This window comes from Piliocolobus tephrosceles, chromosome 17, assembly GCF_002776525.5.
Source record: "Piliocolobus tephrosceles isolate RC106 chromosome 17, ASM277652v3, whole genome shotgun sequence".
Classification (NCBI taxonomy): Eukaryota; Metazoa; Chordata; class Mammalia; order Primates; family Cercopithecidae; genus Piliocolobus; species Piliocolobus tephrosceles.
The window spans coordinates 18,186,947-18,202,038 of NC_045450.1; the positions used below are offsets into that span (position 1 = coordinate 18,186,947).

General features: G+C 46.2%; 1 protein-coding gene across 1 annotated transcript in view; it reads left to right on the top strand.

Moving 5' to 3' along the window:
• The first annotated feature begins 457 nt into the window (after positions 1 to 457).
• CLEC19A (C-type lectin domain containing 19A) overlaps positions 458 to 15,092 on the top strand; it is a 25,288-nt gene continuing 10,653 nt past the window's right edge. Inside the window, exons 1-2 of the mRNA XM_023189710.2 lie at positions 458 to 666; positions 13,541 to 13,706. Of these exons, the coding sequence (XP_023045478.1) occupies positions 579 to 666; positions 13,541 to 13,706 (254 nt within the window). The 5' untranslated portion in view covers positions 458 to 578. The remainder of the gene's footprint in view (positions 667 to 13,540; positions 13,707 to 15,092) is intronic.

A 15,092-nucleotide genomic window follows, 5' to 3' on the forward strand; every position in this document is an offset into this window, starting at 1 on the left:
ACCTAACACCTCTTGGTTTTATACCTTAACAAATTTTTTAGAATTTAAAACATTGCAGACCAAACAAATGATATCCATGGCCCAGGAGACCTCTGCACTCAATGCTGACTTGCAGTATTTTTACCTTTTGGTACATATTTACACTGAGGGAGGTGAGATACTTTGTCTCCTGTGACAGGCTGGAATGTGAGTTTCGTTACTATCCCATTTTACAGAGGAGGAAACTGAGTCTCAGAGAAGTGCACACCCAAGGCCACAGGGTGGCTCAGAGACAAGACTGAGAGCTAAAATTTCTTTTGGTTCAGGGGCAAGACTGGGAGCTAAAATGTCTCTTGGTTCTTTGAGGGGGGCTGGCCTAGGGCTGCTTTGCTTTCAGCTGTCATTCTGAGCTGTCTCCAGCAGTGTGAAGAGGAGGGAGGAGAAAAGGAAGAAAAGAGGAGGGGACTGGAGTCCATCCAGTCTGTCCCAGCTCCTGCCAGCCTCCATCTGACCCTAGGAGAGCAATCCTGGACCCAAGCTCTAGCCAAAGAGCCTCTCTCCTCCACTCAGGCTGGGAGGTTGCTTTCTAGGAGCTCAGGATGCAAAGGTGGACACTGTGGGCTGCAGCCTTCCTGACCCTCCACTCTGCACAGGCCTTTCCACAAACAGACATCAATATCAGCCCAGGTAAGTGCAGGGGCCAGGGCTGGGAGCAGGTGAAGAGGAGTACACTCTCAGGAACTTATTATATCAGTGAGGCCTGGCTGCTTCTGTTGGGGGGTTGGGGTGCCCTGACCCGAGTCTCCTCATAGCTTTCCCCCTACCACCTTTATCATGGGCACTATTCTAGGCCCAGACACAAAAAGTCCTGGGTTTAAATCCCAGTTTTGCAGTTTACAAGCTGTGTGACATAGAAGAAGTTTCTTAATGTCTCTGAGCCTCAGCTTCTTCTAGAAAGTCAGGTCACAATGGCACTGTCTTTGCGCTACTGTGCAAGGCAGATGAGGTAACATGGAGAAGGTGTTTTGCACGGTGTCTGGCACTACAGAAAGGTCTGAACATGGTAGTTTTGTGAGGGATCTGGGCCCCAGCCCCACCTTGGCTGTGACAGCCTTCCCAGGGAGCTTTCAGAGCTGCCTCTGTTGCCACCATAGGTTAGGTGTGCAGGGAGGGACACTTGTTCCTCTAATGGCCTCCCTGGAGGCCTGGCCTAGCAACACCCGGCCTCCCCAGGGATGAGAACCTGTTGGCCTTGGGAATGTGGCCTCCCAGTGTCCCATATGGAGGATGAGGGTCTTCAAATGAGCTCAATTTCTTCCACTTCGCAATAGGAAGGCTGGGGTACTCATTCTGGGGGACCCTCATGTGGATGAGAAGAGGTCTGAATCCTGTAATTTGGTGGCCGAGAGTCTTGACTGTCACCTCTACCAGGTTCTATCCAGGCTTGTTTAAAAATCATAATATTAGCAATATCAATAACAACAACTGAGACTTACATGACCCTAGTTATGTGCCAGGCACAGTTCTAAGCCCTTTTCAGATATGAATTTATTTAATCCTCATAATAACCTTCATATATGGATTTATTTATCATAGCAATGGCAGAGATATCATTTTTAAATCCCCATTCAAGTAAAACTAATAATGAAATACCAAGATGGAGATTCTCATAAGGCCAAATTATTAGGTTGTGATAGTGTTAGGGTGAATTTAAACAGTGGGTCGATAGGGTTGCCAGATAAAATACCAGTAAATAAATATTAATAACTTCTTTTTTAGTGTAAGCATGCCCCAAATATTACATGGGATGTATTTATATTAAAAATCATCTGTTGTTTACCTGAAATCAAATTTGACTAGGTATCCTTTTTTTTCCTTTCTTTTTGTTTTAAATCTCGCTTCCTTAGTGGTAACAATAAGGGATAGTGTTAGTTCATTTGGGCAAGAGGTTTCAGTTCTGTCCTAAACTCTCTGAGTGTATTCATCAGCTCAGGCTGCCAGAGCAAAATATCACAGACTGGGGAGCTTAAGCAACAAACATTTGTTTCTCACAGTTCTGGAGGCTGGGAAGTTCAAGATCAGGATGCCGGCAGATTTTGTTCCTGGTGAGGACTCTCTTCCTGGCTTGCAGATGGCCGCCTTCTCACTGTACCTTCACATGGCAGAGAAAGACAAAGCTCTGGTCTCTTCCTCTTATAAGGGCACTAATCCCATCATGCAAATGGGATCCCATCTAAATCTAATCACCTCCCAAAGGTTCCACCTCCCAACACCATCACATTGGGAGTTAGAGCTTTAATATATGAACTGGGTGCAGGGAAGAGGAGAGACACAAACATTCCGTTCATAACAATGACTTGCATCCTTCCTCTTGGACCTCAGTTTCCTCACCAGTGCAATAAGCAAGTAGCAGAGAAGATGAACAAAATATTCTTGCAGGCTGCCTTGTATATCCCAAGATCTTGCCTTTCTGCCCAGCAAAAGTGGGAAGGGGCCAAGACTGAGTTTGAAAGGAGTAACTAGGGGTGTTTTCTGTCCTTCACTAGCTTGTGCCCATGGGACCTCTCTGAGACTCAAGTTTCCTCACCTCTCTGAGCCCCAAGTGGGGATAGCAAGGGTTCCTATCAAGGGTTTTGGAGATCTTCAATGAGCTCATGCAAATGAAGTGCCTAGCACACAGTAAAGCACTTGAAAAATGAGTTATTAACATTACTATGTTTGTCACTGTGGTTGTTGATGTTATGTCAGAATTGGCCAGGAGACAGTTTTCTGTTCTGACAAAAGTCTTCAACATTGAAAGGAACTTCTGAACATCAGTCCCCAAGCCTCATCCCTACTCTATAGATAAGGGTACTGAGATTGTGTCAATCTCAGCTACCTGGGAGAGCTCAGAGTTTGGAATTGGAAGGATGGGTCTTAGAAATCCACTCAGCCCAACCTTTCCATATTATGGCTATGGAAACTGAGGCTACAGAGGCCAGTTGAGCCAACCATGGTCATCACTGTCCAAGAGGCAGTTCTACTGCTTCCCAGGCTCCCAGCCCTACAGATAGCCCACTTTCAGCCTATGCAGATAGATTCTCTAGAGGAAAGTGATTTCAACACAGAGGGAATGCGTGTGAGTTTATGGGTGCATGTGAGCAGGAGCATGCATGTTGGTATGTTGTAGGGAGGATTTAGGGGTCTCTGTGGGCCCCGGCAGACCATGAGAATACATGCACCTCCAAGGCCCTCCTTATTGAGAATGGGCTTGGTTTTTCATCTTCTTCTGTGTACCCCTAGCCTTTAGGTACAGTGCATAACAGGGCACAGGTCATGGGTCATTCATCTCACTACTCCAGACCTTTCATCACCCGCTCCCTGCATATGCAAATATATGCAAATAGCACAACTTGGCCACCCCCTATGTTTTGGAGGAAAAAAAAAAAAAACAACTCTTTAGACATCTCTTAGAGACTTGGGAGGATTTAGACAGACTAAATCCTTTTCCCGAAACCTTTTCTCTGAACCTGCCTTTGATCTCATTGTTATAAGTGGATTAATGAATGTAAAGTCCTCAGAACAGTGTCTGGCACCCAGTAAGAGCTACGTAAACATTTATTATTCTTCTACCATCAAAAAGTTTCCTTTCCCTGACTCCTGAGCCCAAGAACTCTGTGTAGCAAAGGAAATTTATAGCAAAGTCTTTTGAAGCTCAGGACCTGCTTCTGCAGGGCTTCAGAAGTGTAGATGGGGAAGGAGTCAAGTTATGTAGCCTCTCCCTCACCCGTCCAAGAGCCTGGCATTGCACTGTCAGCTCTGGGAAAGGTTCTGGGACCCCGACTGTTTCTACTGTAATAATATCTAATACTTACTAGAATCCCTGCCTCTGAGCTGGAACTGGTTTTCTGTGAAGTAAGCACTATGATCATGCCCACTGAACAGATGAGAAAACTGAGGCACAAAGAGCTGAGTTTCCCACTAGGACCATCTGACTCCAGAGTCCAAGGTCTGAACCTGGAGCATAGAGACCTAGGCAACAGTGTTCCTACCTCCTGGAGCAGCCCGGATCCTAAAGTGTCCCTTGGACATTCTGTCCAGTTGCCACTCCTCTATGGTCACAGAGCAAGCACTTTGTACATCTAGAATACTTAGTACGCGATGACTCTGCCATGTACAAGTTCCTTCTTCCAGACTGAGAGCAACCCAAGGACACAGACCTCAAGCCAAATAGGCACCCAGGAAACATCGACTTATTTGCTTAATTGCTACATTTGGTGTTTAATAGATTTATTTCACAAATGAGAAAATGAAGACTGGAAAGAAGATATCTTTTAGAGGCGCTAGTCTGTTCAGGAGTTTCTGAATCTGTCAGACTCAAGTCTCAATACAGTCTCAATCATGGCTCTGCCACTTTTGAGCCAAGAGAGTAAGTGACTTACCCTCTCTGAGCCTTAGTCTCCTCATCTGTAAAATGGGGATGATATCGATACTCCCTCCTAGGCTGATCTCAAGGAGTCACACACTAAACACCCAACAAATGGCTGCTCTTATTAGCAATATAAGAAATTGTCTAATGCTTTTCCCCCTGTTTCATGTGGCCTCAAGAGTGGCTCACAGAAGGGGCAGCAAAGCTTAGACAGGAGAGACCTGGGGCCACCAGTTTCACTTCCCAGAGCCAGGGCTCACTGTGAAGGAGGCAGTGGAACCCGTAGGACAGCAGGAGGGCAGCGAGGGTGACCAAGTCCTCAGAACGCAGCAGCCACCTTCCCAGACTCTTTCGGCCCCCGGGAGTGTCTGGGGCCCAATATGGGGACCTGGTGGACAAATGTGGCCCCTGAGCCTCCCCACCTCCCTTCCTGGCTGGGTCCCAAGACTCATCTGAAAAGGCGGCAGCAGGGTAGTGCATTCGTGGGTGGCTGGATTGGGGCCAGGGGAGCCAGCAGCCAGATTGAGTAGGAAGGTGACAATTTATTTCTTTAAAAAGAGTGGGGGTAGGGGGGAGCCCTGAATTCCACTGATGTGTTTTCTTTCCCTAACAAGCTCAGAGCTCCCAAAGGTTTTGACCCCCACCCCAGCTGGGGGACCTTGGGGCCCTCTCGTGCTGCTAATTGAAGGAAAAGACCAGGTGGTTTGGCCTCCTGGTTTCCAAAGCAACAGTCCCTTTGTGCATCTCCTCCCCTCTGCCTCTCTCCCTCCACTTTCCCTCCCCCACCGCCAGTCTCATCGCTTCCTTCCTCTCCTTCTCGAGTTCCCAGCCATGCTAAACCATTTCTAATTCTCCAGTGCTCCATTCGCTCTCACATCTCCAGACCTCTGCACACACTGTGCCCTTCCCCTGGAACACTCTTTCTCCAACTCTTGTTCATCCTCCGGGGCTCAGTTGAGACAGCACCTCCTCTAAGAAGCCTCCCAGATCTCCAGGTCTGGGTTGTGTTCCACTTCTAGGGGTTCTTGTGGCAACATCCTCTTTTCCCCCATCCAGGAAGGGAACTCATGATGCCTTGTCATAATCACCTGTGGGATCCTTGAAGATGGGGACAGGGCAGTCACCAGTTCAACTAGGGAGAGAAAGGGGCAAACAACCAGTTTCTAAAATAATTGAGGGGGCTGCTCCCTGAAGTTTTTGCTGGCATGACACACATCCACAAATTACATGGTAATGACATCTTTATTTTTGCACTGCTTTTTCTTTCTTTCTTTTTTTTTTTTAGAGACAAGGTCTTGCTCTGTTGCCCAGGCTGGAGTACCGTGGTATGGTCATAGCTTGCTGCAGCCTGAAACTCCTGGGCTCAAGTGATGCTCCCTCTTCAGTCTCTTGAGTAGCTGGGACTACAGGCAAGTGCCACCACATATGGCTAATTTTAAAAAAGGTATTTTTTGTAAAGGTGGAGTCTTGCTACACTGCCCAGGCTGGTCTCAAACTCCTGGCCTCAAACAATCCTCCTGCCTTTGCCTCCCAAAGTGCTGGGATTACAGGCATGAGCCACTGCACCTGGCCTGTGCTCATTTTTCTTAATTTTGGTCTTCACAGACCATGAGGCTCATGAGGTCAGAAGGCACGTCTGTGTAGTATACCGCACAGTATCTTCAGCTTGTAACCTACTACCTGAGACCAAGTAGTTGCTCAAGTAGTACTTGTTGAATGGATAAAGGAATTAATGAAGGACCAGACCATCAAGATTGGAGCAAAAGAAAATGGGCTTACATGCAGTAGGATTCTCTAGGTTTGGGGGTAGACAGGCTGGCTTCAAATCCCAGCTGGGAGCTGTGAGATCTTGGGCAAGTTAGCCAACCTTTCTGTGCTTTGGTTTCTTCATCTGTGAAGTGGGGGTGATAGTGGCACATACCTGGTAGGATGTGTGAAGACTGAGTGCATTTTTCTGTATCAAGCATTTAACACAATGCCTGGCACACAGTGAATGCTGAGTCAGAGCTGTTGCTGGTTGTTGTGTTGCCATGGTTACCTGACTGTCAAGCTCTACAGCTAAAGAAATCCCTTCACAAGAGACAGATTAGCAGAGGCTGGTTTAGGGTCAGGCTGATGAAAGGCCTTCTATTCCCAATTCTTTAAACCCAAGAGGTAAAGGAGGAGGAGGAAGTGCGGTGCAGGTTGGATGGAGTTAATGATCATCTCAGCGCAAGCCAGCGCTCTTTTCTGCCTCCCAGGTCCTCCCAATTAAAGGCCTTTGGCTGCCCTGTTGGAAAGGGGAGTAATTGAGCAGTGACCTGTCATAGCCTCATTTTCTGGTATGTTTCATCCCTGGCATCCATAACCACCATTTACTCAATGGAGAAAACCTAAAGGACCAGAATGGGGAGGCGGGGTGTAAATGGTTCAAGGAGCTTGTTTTCCGCTCTGGGAGGAGCAGACAGGATTGGAGGCAGGGGTTCTTTTTGAAATATCCACAGTCTTTAAGACCAAGGACCTTTTCCCCTTCTCACTCCACTCAGCCCCTTTCATTTAATTAATTATTAATTCCTCTTTGCCAGGCTCTGTTCAAGTGAGAGAATGAATGAATGAATGAATGAATGAGTAATTCTACAGGCTCCTGAATGAGCAATTCAGTCTGGCACACTGTAGACCAGGGCTTCCCAGATTTTCATGTGTACAAGAATCACCTGGGGCTCTTGTAAAAATACAGACTCTGATTTGGAAGGCCTGGAGTGGGGCCTGGGAGTCTGAAGGTCCCAGGGGATGCTGAGGTTGGCCTTCGCAGCAATCGTTGTCCTAAACAATATGCGAAACCAGGATCTGGCAACCTCTGATTTCAGGACTTGGTTAAAAAAAAACTCCAGGAATGCCATCGCAGCGTCAGGACTCCTGGTTTCAAAGGCATGAGTTATGCACACAGCCTTCTCACTGTTTTCCCAACAGGTTGCCCTCAAGAAGTGGTGTTTGATTCCCTACGTGTATTTATGCATTCAAGCCTAGTCATTGTGCACTTACTATGTGCCAAGGCACCAGGGGGAGAGGAATGATCACAACAGACGCTGATGGGGGTAGAGGAGGAATGTGTGAATGTTGAGGTGCAATGGGCTCTAAAAGCATTTATCAGAGGCTCCTACCTCATCTTCCCTGAATAAGTCACTGTGCAGCAGAGACTCAAAGGAGAAACAGAATTGGCTGAAGTCAGGTCAACAGAATGATCTGCAAAGGTCTGAACATGTCTTTGAGAAATGGTGAAAGTGTGGGCAAACCTGGGGCACAGAGTAAGGAGGGGGCAGATGACGGAGAATAAGCAAGGGGCAAGCAGTTCCCACGGGCAAAGGGAACACCTGCAGGGTTTCAGGGAAATGAGGTCAGGCTGTTCCAAGGAGGAAGGATGCCTCTGGACCTGGGAGGTGAGACAAAGCAGGAAGAACAGCGAAAAGGTGTTGAGAAGGTCTTCATGGAAAAAGGTCAAAAAGAGTGCAGAAGGAGAAGAAAGAATGAACTGAATTTAGGAGACGGAATAGACATGACATGAAAATTGATTGGTTGTAAGGAGAGGAAAAAAGAGATTATTTTTGGCAAATTATCCAACAATGCTAAGAAATTCTGAGCAATGCCAGCCAATTCTTGTCGATTTTGTCTGATCCCAGCCAATCCTAGATAGAGCATTTTATGTCAAAAATAACATGCAGGTAGAGTCCATGTAACAGACATCCTAAGTTGGACCTGAGCATAAAAAAAGGAAAACACTGAGTAACGTCTGGAGTTTAGGTCATCATGTTGTACCTGTGTTCATTTCTTAGTTCTTTAAGATGTTAACATCAGGGGAAGCTGGGTGAAAGGTATACAGGAACTCTCCACACACTATCTTTGAAACTTCTAAATTTTTTTTTTTTTTTGAGACAGGGTCTTGCTCTGTCACCCAGGCTAGAGTGCAGTGGCGCAATCCCAGATGACTGAAGTCTTGACTTCTTGGTTTCAAATGATCCTCCTACCTCAGCTTCCCAAGTAGCTGGGACTACAGGCACATGCCACCACGCCTGGCCGATTTTTGGTAAGAGACAGGGTCTCACTATGTTGCCCAGGCTAGTCTCAAACTCCTGGGCTTAAGCGATCTTCCCACCTTGGTTGAGATTATGAGTGTGAGCCACTGCACGCAGCCTAATTACTGTTGACTGTAGTCACCCTGTTGTGCTATCAAATACTAGATCTTATTCATTCTATCTAACTGTATTTTTGTACCCATTAACCATGCCCGCTTTTCCCCCGCCTTCCCCACTAACTACCCTTCCTAGCTTCTGGTAACCATCATTGTACTCTCTGACAACTTTTCCAGAAATCTAAATTTATTCCAAAATAAAAAGTTCATTAAAAAAAAAGAGGTAGAAGACAAAGAGAGTGGAGACTACACAATACGGTGAATTTGAGACTACGAACTCTTCCCACTACCGCCGGGCAGAAAGATCACATGAACATCTGCAAACATCCTGCTAAAGTTAGACTGGACTTCCAAGGAAGTGAGGGGGGTGCCCAGGGGCCAGAAACCAAGACAGAGATAGAGTAAAGCAAGCATATTGCTGCAGAGCCCTGAGTAGGGCATCAGCCTCCATAACGCCTGGACTGGGGTTTTAACACCTGCACGGGATAGGAGGTGAAGTCAGAGCTATCTGAAGCAGGAAATTGAAACTCAAACCCTTTCTTAGTGCAGAAACTCATGTAGAGTTTCATCTTCAGTGGAAGGGAAACCAGGGGAAAAAATCCTCCTACGGTCAGAGAGAAATGACAAAGAAGTTTACTTCATTCTAAACTCAGGGGAGAAAGTGCTAGACTTCCCTTCTGCAGACTTCTTTAGTGAGGTCCATGTTGTTAAATTTAAACACAATGTTAAAGCAATGTCTTCAGTACTTTTAAGCCATGGGCTAGGATTAGTAATACATTTTAACTCTAAAATTAGACGAATAGCGCAACTTCTCATTAGTTGCGGGGGCTGTGTCTTAATTTTTGTTAAAGAAAATAGGAACAGGCTAAGAAATGTGAATGTTTGCTGTGATGTTTCGTGTTGCTGTGCTGTGGGGTTATTTTACATTTTTGGAGTCCTGCCTTCCATCTGGGGAAGGGTTTCTCAATCCTGGCACTACTGACATTTTGGGTTGGATCATTCTTTATTGTGGGGAGTTCTTCAATATAGGATGTTTAGCAGCATTCCTGGCCTCTACCCATTAGATGCCATTAGTACCACCACTTCCAGTGGTGATAACCAAACATGTCTCCAGACACTGTCCAATGTCTCCTGGCAAGGGGCGGGGATAAAATTCCCCCTCACGATGCGAGAGTGACCAACCAGGCCCAGCGCGGTGGCTCAAGCCTGTAATCCCAGCACTTTGGGAGGCCGAGGCGGGCGGATCACGAGGTCAGGAGATCGAGACCATCCTGGCTAACACGGTGAAACCCCGTCTCTACTACAAATACAGAAAAATTAGCCGGGTGTGGTGGCGGGTGCCTGTGGTCCCAGCTACTCCGGAAGCTGAGGCAGGAGAATGGCATGAACCCGGGAGGCGGAGCTTGCAGTGAGCCGAGATCACACCACTGCACTCCAGCCTGGGGGACAGAGCAAGACTCTGTCTCAAAAAAAAAAAAAAACAGAGTGACCAACCAATTTCAGTTTGCTGGGAACTGTAGGGGTACCCAGGATGTGGGACTCTCATGGTTATTGTTGTTGTTGTTGTTTTGAGTCAGGGTCTTGCTCTATCATCCAGGCTGGATGGAGTGCAGTGGCGTGATCATGGCTCACTGCAATTTTGACCTTCCGTACTCAATCGATCCTCCCACCTCAGAGTAGCTAGGACTACAGGCACACTCCACCACTCTTGGCTAATTTTTGTATTTTTTATAGAGACGGGGTTTTACTGTGTTGCCCAGTCTAGTCTCGAACTCCTGGACTCAAGCAATCCTCCCACCTCGGCCTCCCAAAGTGTTGGTATTACAGGCGTGAGCCACCACACTCAGCCAAGACTCTTGATTTTAAAACTGGGATGGTCCTGGGCACACTAGGATGGCTTGGTCACCCTACTTACATCTCTAATATGAGTATTTAGGGTGCCAAGTAATTTTAGGACAGGTGGGAGTGAGAAAAGTGGTTTATCACCAGCAAATACTGAGTCATTCAAGTCACTGCTGGACAAACTTATCCTCACAGATGAGTGTCCTTGGTTACTGAGTGGAAAGAAGGTAGAAGTGATTTGCTGCTTCTCATCCATGCTAAGGGAGAAACTGCTAAAAAAGTGAACCCAGGCAGCAATTCAATGTAGCCTTTTTGTGTTGTAGGCAGTGCTCAAAAGTCCCCACAAAGAACTTAGCAACACCCAGTGTTACAAAGGGTCCATCAACTCTCTTGGCCATTGGCGCTTTAATGCATTAAGGTGATGTCCTCCTAGACCAATGCTCTCCATCAAGAAAGGAGGGACCTGAGTCCCAGAAAAGGGTGGGGACAGGCCAAGGTGCTGTGCCCACTTACCTCCCCAAGCAGAGCTCCTTCTTTTTGCCATATAGAAGAGGATTAAGAAAGCGAATTCTGAACCAACAGGCTCCAGTTTGGATACTGGCATGCATTGAAAGAGAGTTGGCCAGGATTGACCAGGAGGGGTGGGGAGGTACCCCTGGTCAGCACAGTTGCTGGGGTTGGGGAGAGGCTGTTCTGGTCAAAGGGGAAACCCCAGTGGCACTGACCAGCCCTGAAAGCATGGCCTGGAATCTACCTGCCTGGCATAACTCTCTTGATAAAAGCAACTGTCCCTTTCTTTCCCCAGAGAAATGCACAGAGGTGCACACACACTTTTCATTTTGTACTTGATTTTGGGAAATTCGCTGAATCTCTGCAGCCCATCAGTCTTGGTTATAAAACCCTGAGCTAATCATTAATAACCAAACATTACATAATCCATATATCCCAAGTATTTGGTGAATTTATTTGGCCCAATCAGTTGACCCAGTAACTCCATGAAGTAGGTGCTATAAAGACCATGAACTATTCTTAGACCTGCTAATTTCCCATCATGAAGCATCATGCCAACTTTATGAGCAAGAACTTTGGAGTCAGGAAGCCTGGGTTCAAATCCTTACTATGCCACTTACCTGCAGGATGATCTTGGGCAAGTTACTCAGCCTGCCTTAGCCTTAGTTTCCCTATATGTGCTTGGCATACAGGTAAACTATAACAAATGCTCAATGAATGTTGTTCACTACTTTATTACTTCATGAGCTCAGTCAACCACTATAGTGGCTTGAAGGCAAAGATTCCACTAAAGGGTGACCTTCACCCACCCTTGAGTGGATGGCTACAAAAGGGACCCCAGAGATCATCTAGTTTGAAGGTCAAGATGGGAAAGAATGGACCAGCATCTCACAGCGGGTCACATACAGAGCTGGGGGTAGGGCCCAGGCTTCTCAACCCCAGTCTAACAGATTCCACCCCTGCCCACTGCCTGTCTTCATGGATGAGCCATCCAACCTAGCATGAGAAAGGTTCTCAGCCTGCCTGTCTCCTCTCGCCAGTCATCCTGAGTCGTGGTTTCCAAAAATGTATCTCTTAAGAAGCTTTCAGGGGGGGCTGAGACTTGAGATAACTTCACTGTCTCAAACACGGGGTTTTTAAAAATTTGTTTCTTTTTAGAATTAAGAACTCCAGGAGTTCAATGGACAAAGATATAAATAGTCTTTGCTATAGCTTGGCAATAAACATGTGGAAAAATGCGCAGTCTTGCCAGATAGCCCAGCATTGCAAATTGAAACAAGATAACCTTTTTTTGCTTATAAAATTTGCAGATTGCCGTGAAAGTGATAACACTGAGCTCTGGCAAGGGCAGAGTGAGATGGGCACTCTCAGACATTACTGTGGGAGGAAAAATTGCTTTCAGGAGACAATTTAGCAAATTGTATTAAAGCCTTAAAAATCTCCCCTCAGAAAATCAGCAGAAATGCCAAAAAAGCTTTATGCACAAAGCTGCTCATCTCAGAATTATTTGTAATAGTTAAAAAAATAGAGAAGCTATCTAATTATCTAAAAATAAGAGAATGATTAAATAAACTCCAGGAGAGCCACTCAGCAGAGGATTCAAGAGCTATTTAAAACAATGTTTCCAAAAATGTATAATAACATCGAAGAAATGCTTATACTCTTTAATTTTTAGAGATCAGAATACCGACTGGCATGCAGAGTACCATATAATCACATTACGTTAAAACATCACTACATACAAATGTGATATGAGAAAAAACTGTATCAAAGCAGTAACATTTTCCAGGTGTTCTATGATGTGCACGTATTATTTTTATAATTTAGTAAAATGTAGGTATGTATATGTTTTCTGGACCTCAGGCATAGAATTGAATAGATCATAATGGGACATGTTTGACTTTCATTCTTAAAAGTATGTACAGGCGGCTGGGCGCAATGGCTCACGCCTGTAACCCTAGCACTTTGGCAGCCAAGGAGGGTGGATCATCTGAGGTCAAGAGTTCGAGACCAGCCTGACCAACATGGAGAAACACCTTCTTTACTAAAAATACAAAATTAGCTGGGCACAGGCCTGTAATCCTAGCTACTCTGGAGGCTGAGGCAGGAGAATCACTTGAACCCGGGAGGCTGAGGTTGCAGTGAGCCAAGATCGCATCATTGCACTCCAGCCTGGGCGACATGAGCAAAACTCCGTCTCAAAAAAAAAAAAAAATTATGTACAGGCAGGGCTTGGTGGCTCACGCCTGCAATTCCAGCACTTTGGGAGGCTGAGGTGGGAGGATCTCTTGAGCCCTGGAGTACAAGACCAGCCTGGTCAACATAGTAAGACCTCATCTCTACAAACAAAACAAAACAAAAATCGAAAAATTAGGCAAGCGTGGTGGTGCACACCTGTGGTCCCAGCTACTCAGGAGGCTGAGGTGGGAGTATCACTTGAGCTGCGAGTTGGAGGCTGTAATGAGCTATGATCAAACCACTGCACTTCAGCCTGGGCAACAGAATGAGACCCTGTCTTTAAAAAAAAAAAAAATTAAAATTAAAAGATTATAAAGGAAAGAAAATAGGTACTAAGTTATGGAAACAATGTCAGCACTGCCATCCTTCCTCCCAGTCTGTTTCCTCTCTGCCCCCAGCCCTGCCAGAGCTGCCCCAGCCTTCTCTGTGCCCCCTGTTCTGGATGGAGTTCAAAGGCCACTGCTATCGATTCTTCCCTCTCAATAAGACCTGGGCTGAGGCCGACCTCTACTGTTCTGAGTTCTCTGTGGGCAGGAAGTCCGCCAAGCTGGCCTCCATCCACAGGTAAGTGGGATCCCCAGTCCCCCATAGTTCAACTAAGCACCTCTTTGGGAAATGGGGTGGAGAATGGTTATTTCCAACTGGCATTTCTCTTTGGTAATTGAAACTATTTGAAAGAAGTGGAGATGGAGTCTTGCTCTGTTGCCCAGGCCACTCTCAAACTCCTGAGCTCAAGTGATTCTCTCTGCTCACCCTCCCAGAGTACTGGGATTATAGGCATAAGCTGCAGTGCCTGGCCAGTTGAAGCTACTTTTTATCCAACCCAATTTCTCGCTGAAACCATCCTTGGCTATAGAAGGCAAAGCATTCAGCAGGGGTAGCAAATAGCATGCTGGAAGATCCACCTTTATAAGTGCCAATCTTGTGCTGTCCTCTGCTCTGTATCCTGTGATACAACTGATATACTACATATATAAAGAATATGATGTAAGGAATATAAGAAATCATAACTGACACTTATTTACTACATGTATTATGTACATCATCACAGTAAAGCTCCCTCAAACCATATCACATAGGTATCTTCATTTTACAGATTAGAAAGGTGAGGCTCCGAAAAGGTAAGTAACTTGCTCAACATGACACCGCTCTTAAGTGGGAGAAACCAGTTTTGAACGTGTGGAGTCAGATTCCATAGCCCACCCTCCAAGGCCTCCTTCCACATTCCTCTGTCTCCGAAGCCCCAGCCACACTGACCATCTCAGAGTTCTCCAATTTGGTCTAGCTCTTTTACTTCTGCATACTCTTGGGCATTCTATTCCCCCTGCTGGGAATTCCATCCCTATCTTCTCCAGGTAAATACCTCCTCAACCTTCAAGACAGCTCTGACAACGTCTCTTCATTGAAGTCACTTAATTACACTCATTGCTCAGCTCTCCTGGGACACTCCCTTTATCACAGCTTAGCTACCTTTTTTGCATCTGACTTCCCTGCTGATTTGTGAGTTTTCTCAGGCCAGGTATGATGTGTTCCATTGGCACCCAAGCTACAAATCAAATCTTACCTCTGTTCTTCAAGAATCTCAGAAACTACTGAAAGGGGGTTGGTTTTTTTATGTGTAGAGCCATTGACTTGTTAAGAATAAGGAAAGGAGGCCAGGTGTGTTGGCTTATGCCTGTAATCCCAACCCTTTGGGAGGCCGAGGTGGGCAGATAACCTGAGGTCAGGAGTTCGAGGCCAACCTGGCCAACACAGCGAAACTCCATCTCTACTAAAAGTACAAAAATTAGCCAGACGCAGTGGAGGGCACCTATAATCCCAGCTACTCGGGAGGCTGGGGCAGGAGAATTGCTTGAACCCAGGAGGCGGAGGTTGCAGTGAGCCAAGATTGCGCCACTCCAAGATACTCCAGCCTGGGTGACAGAGATGAAAGAAAGAAAGAAAGAAAGA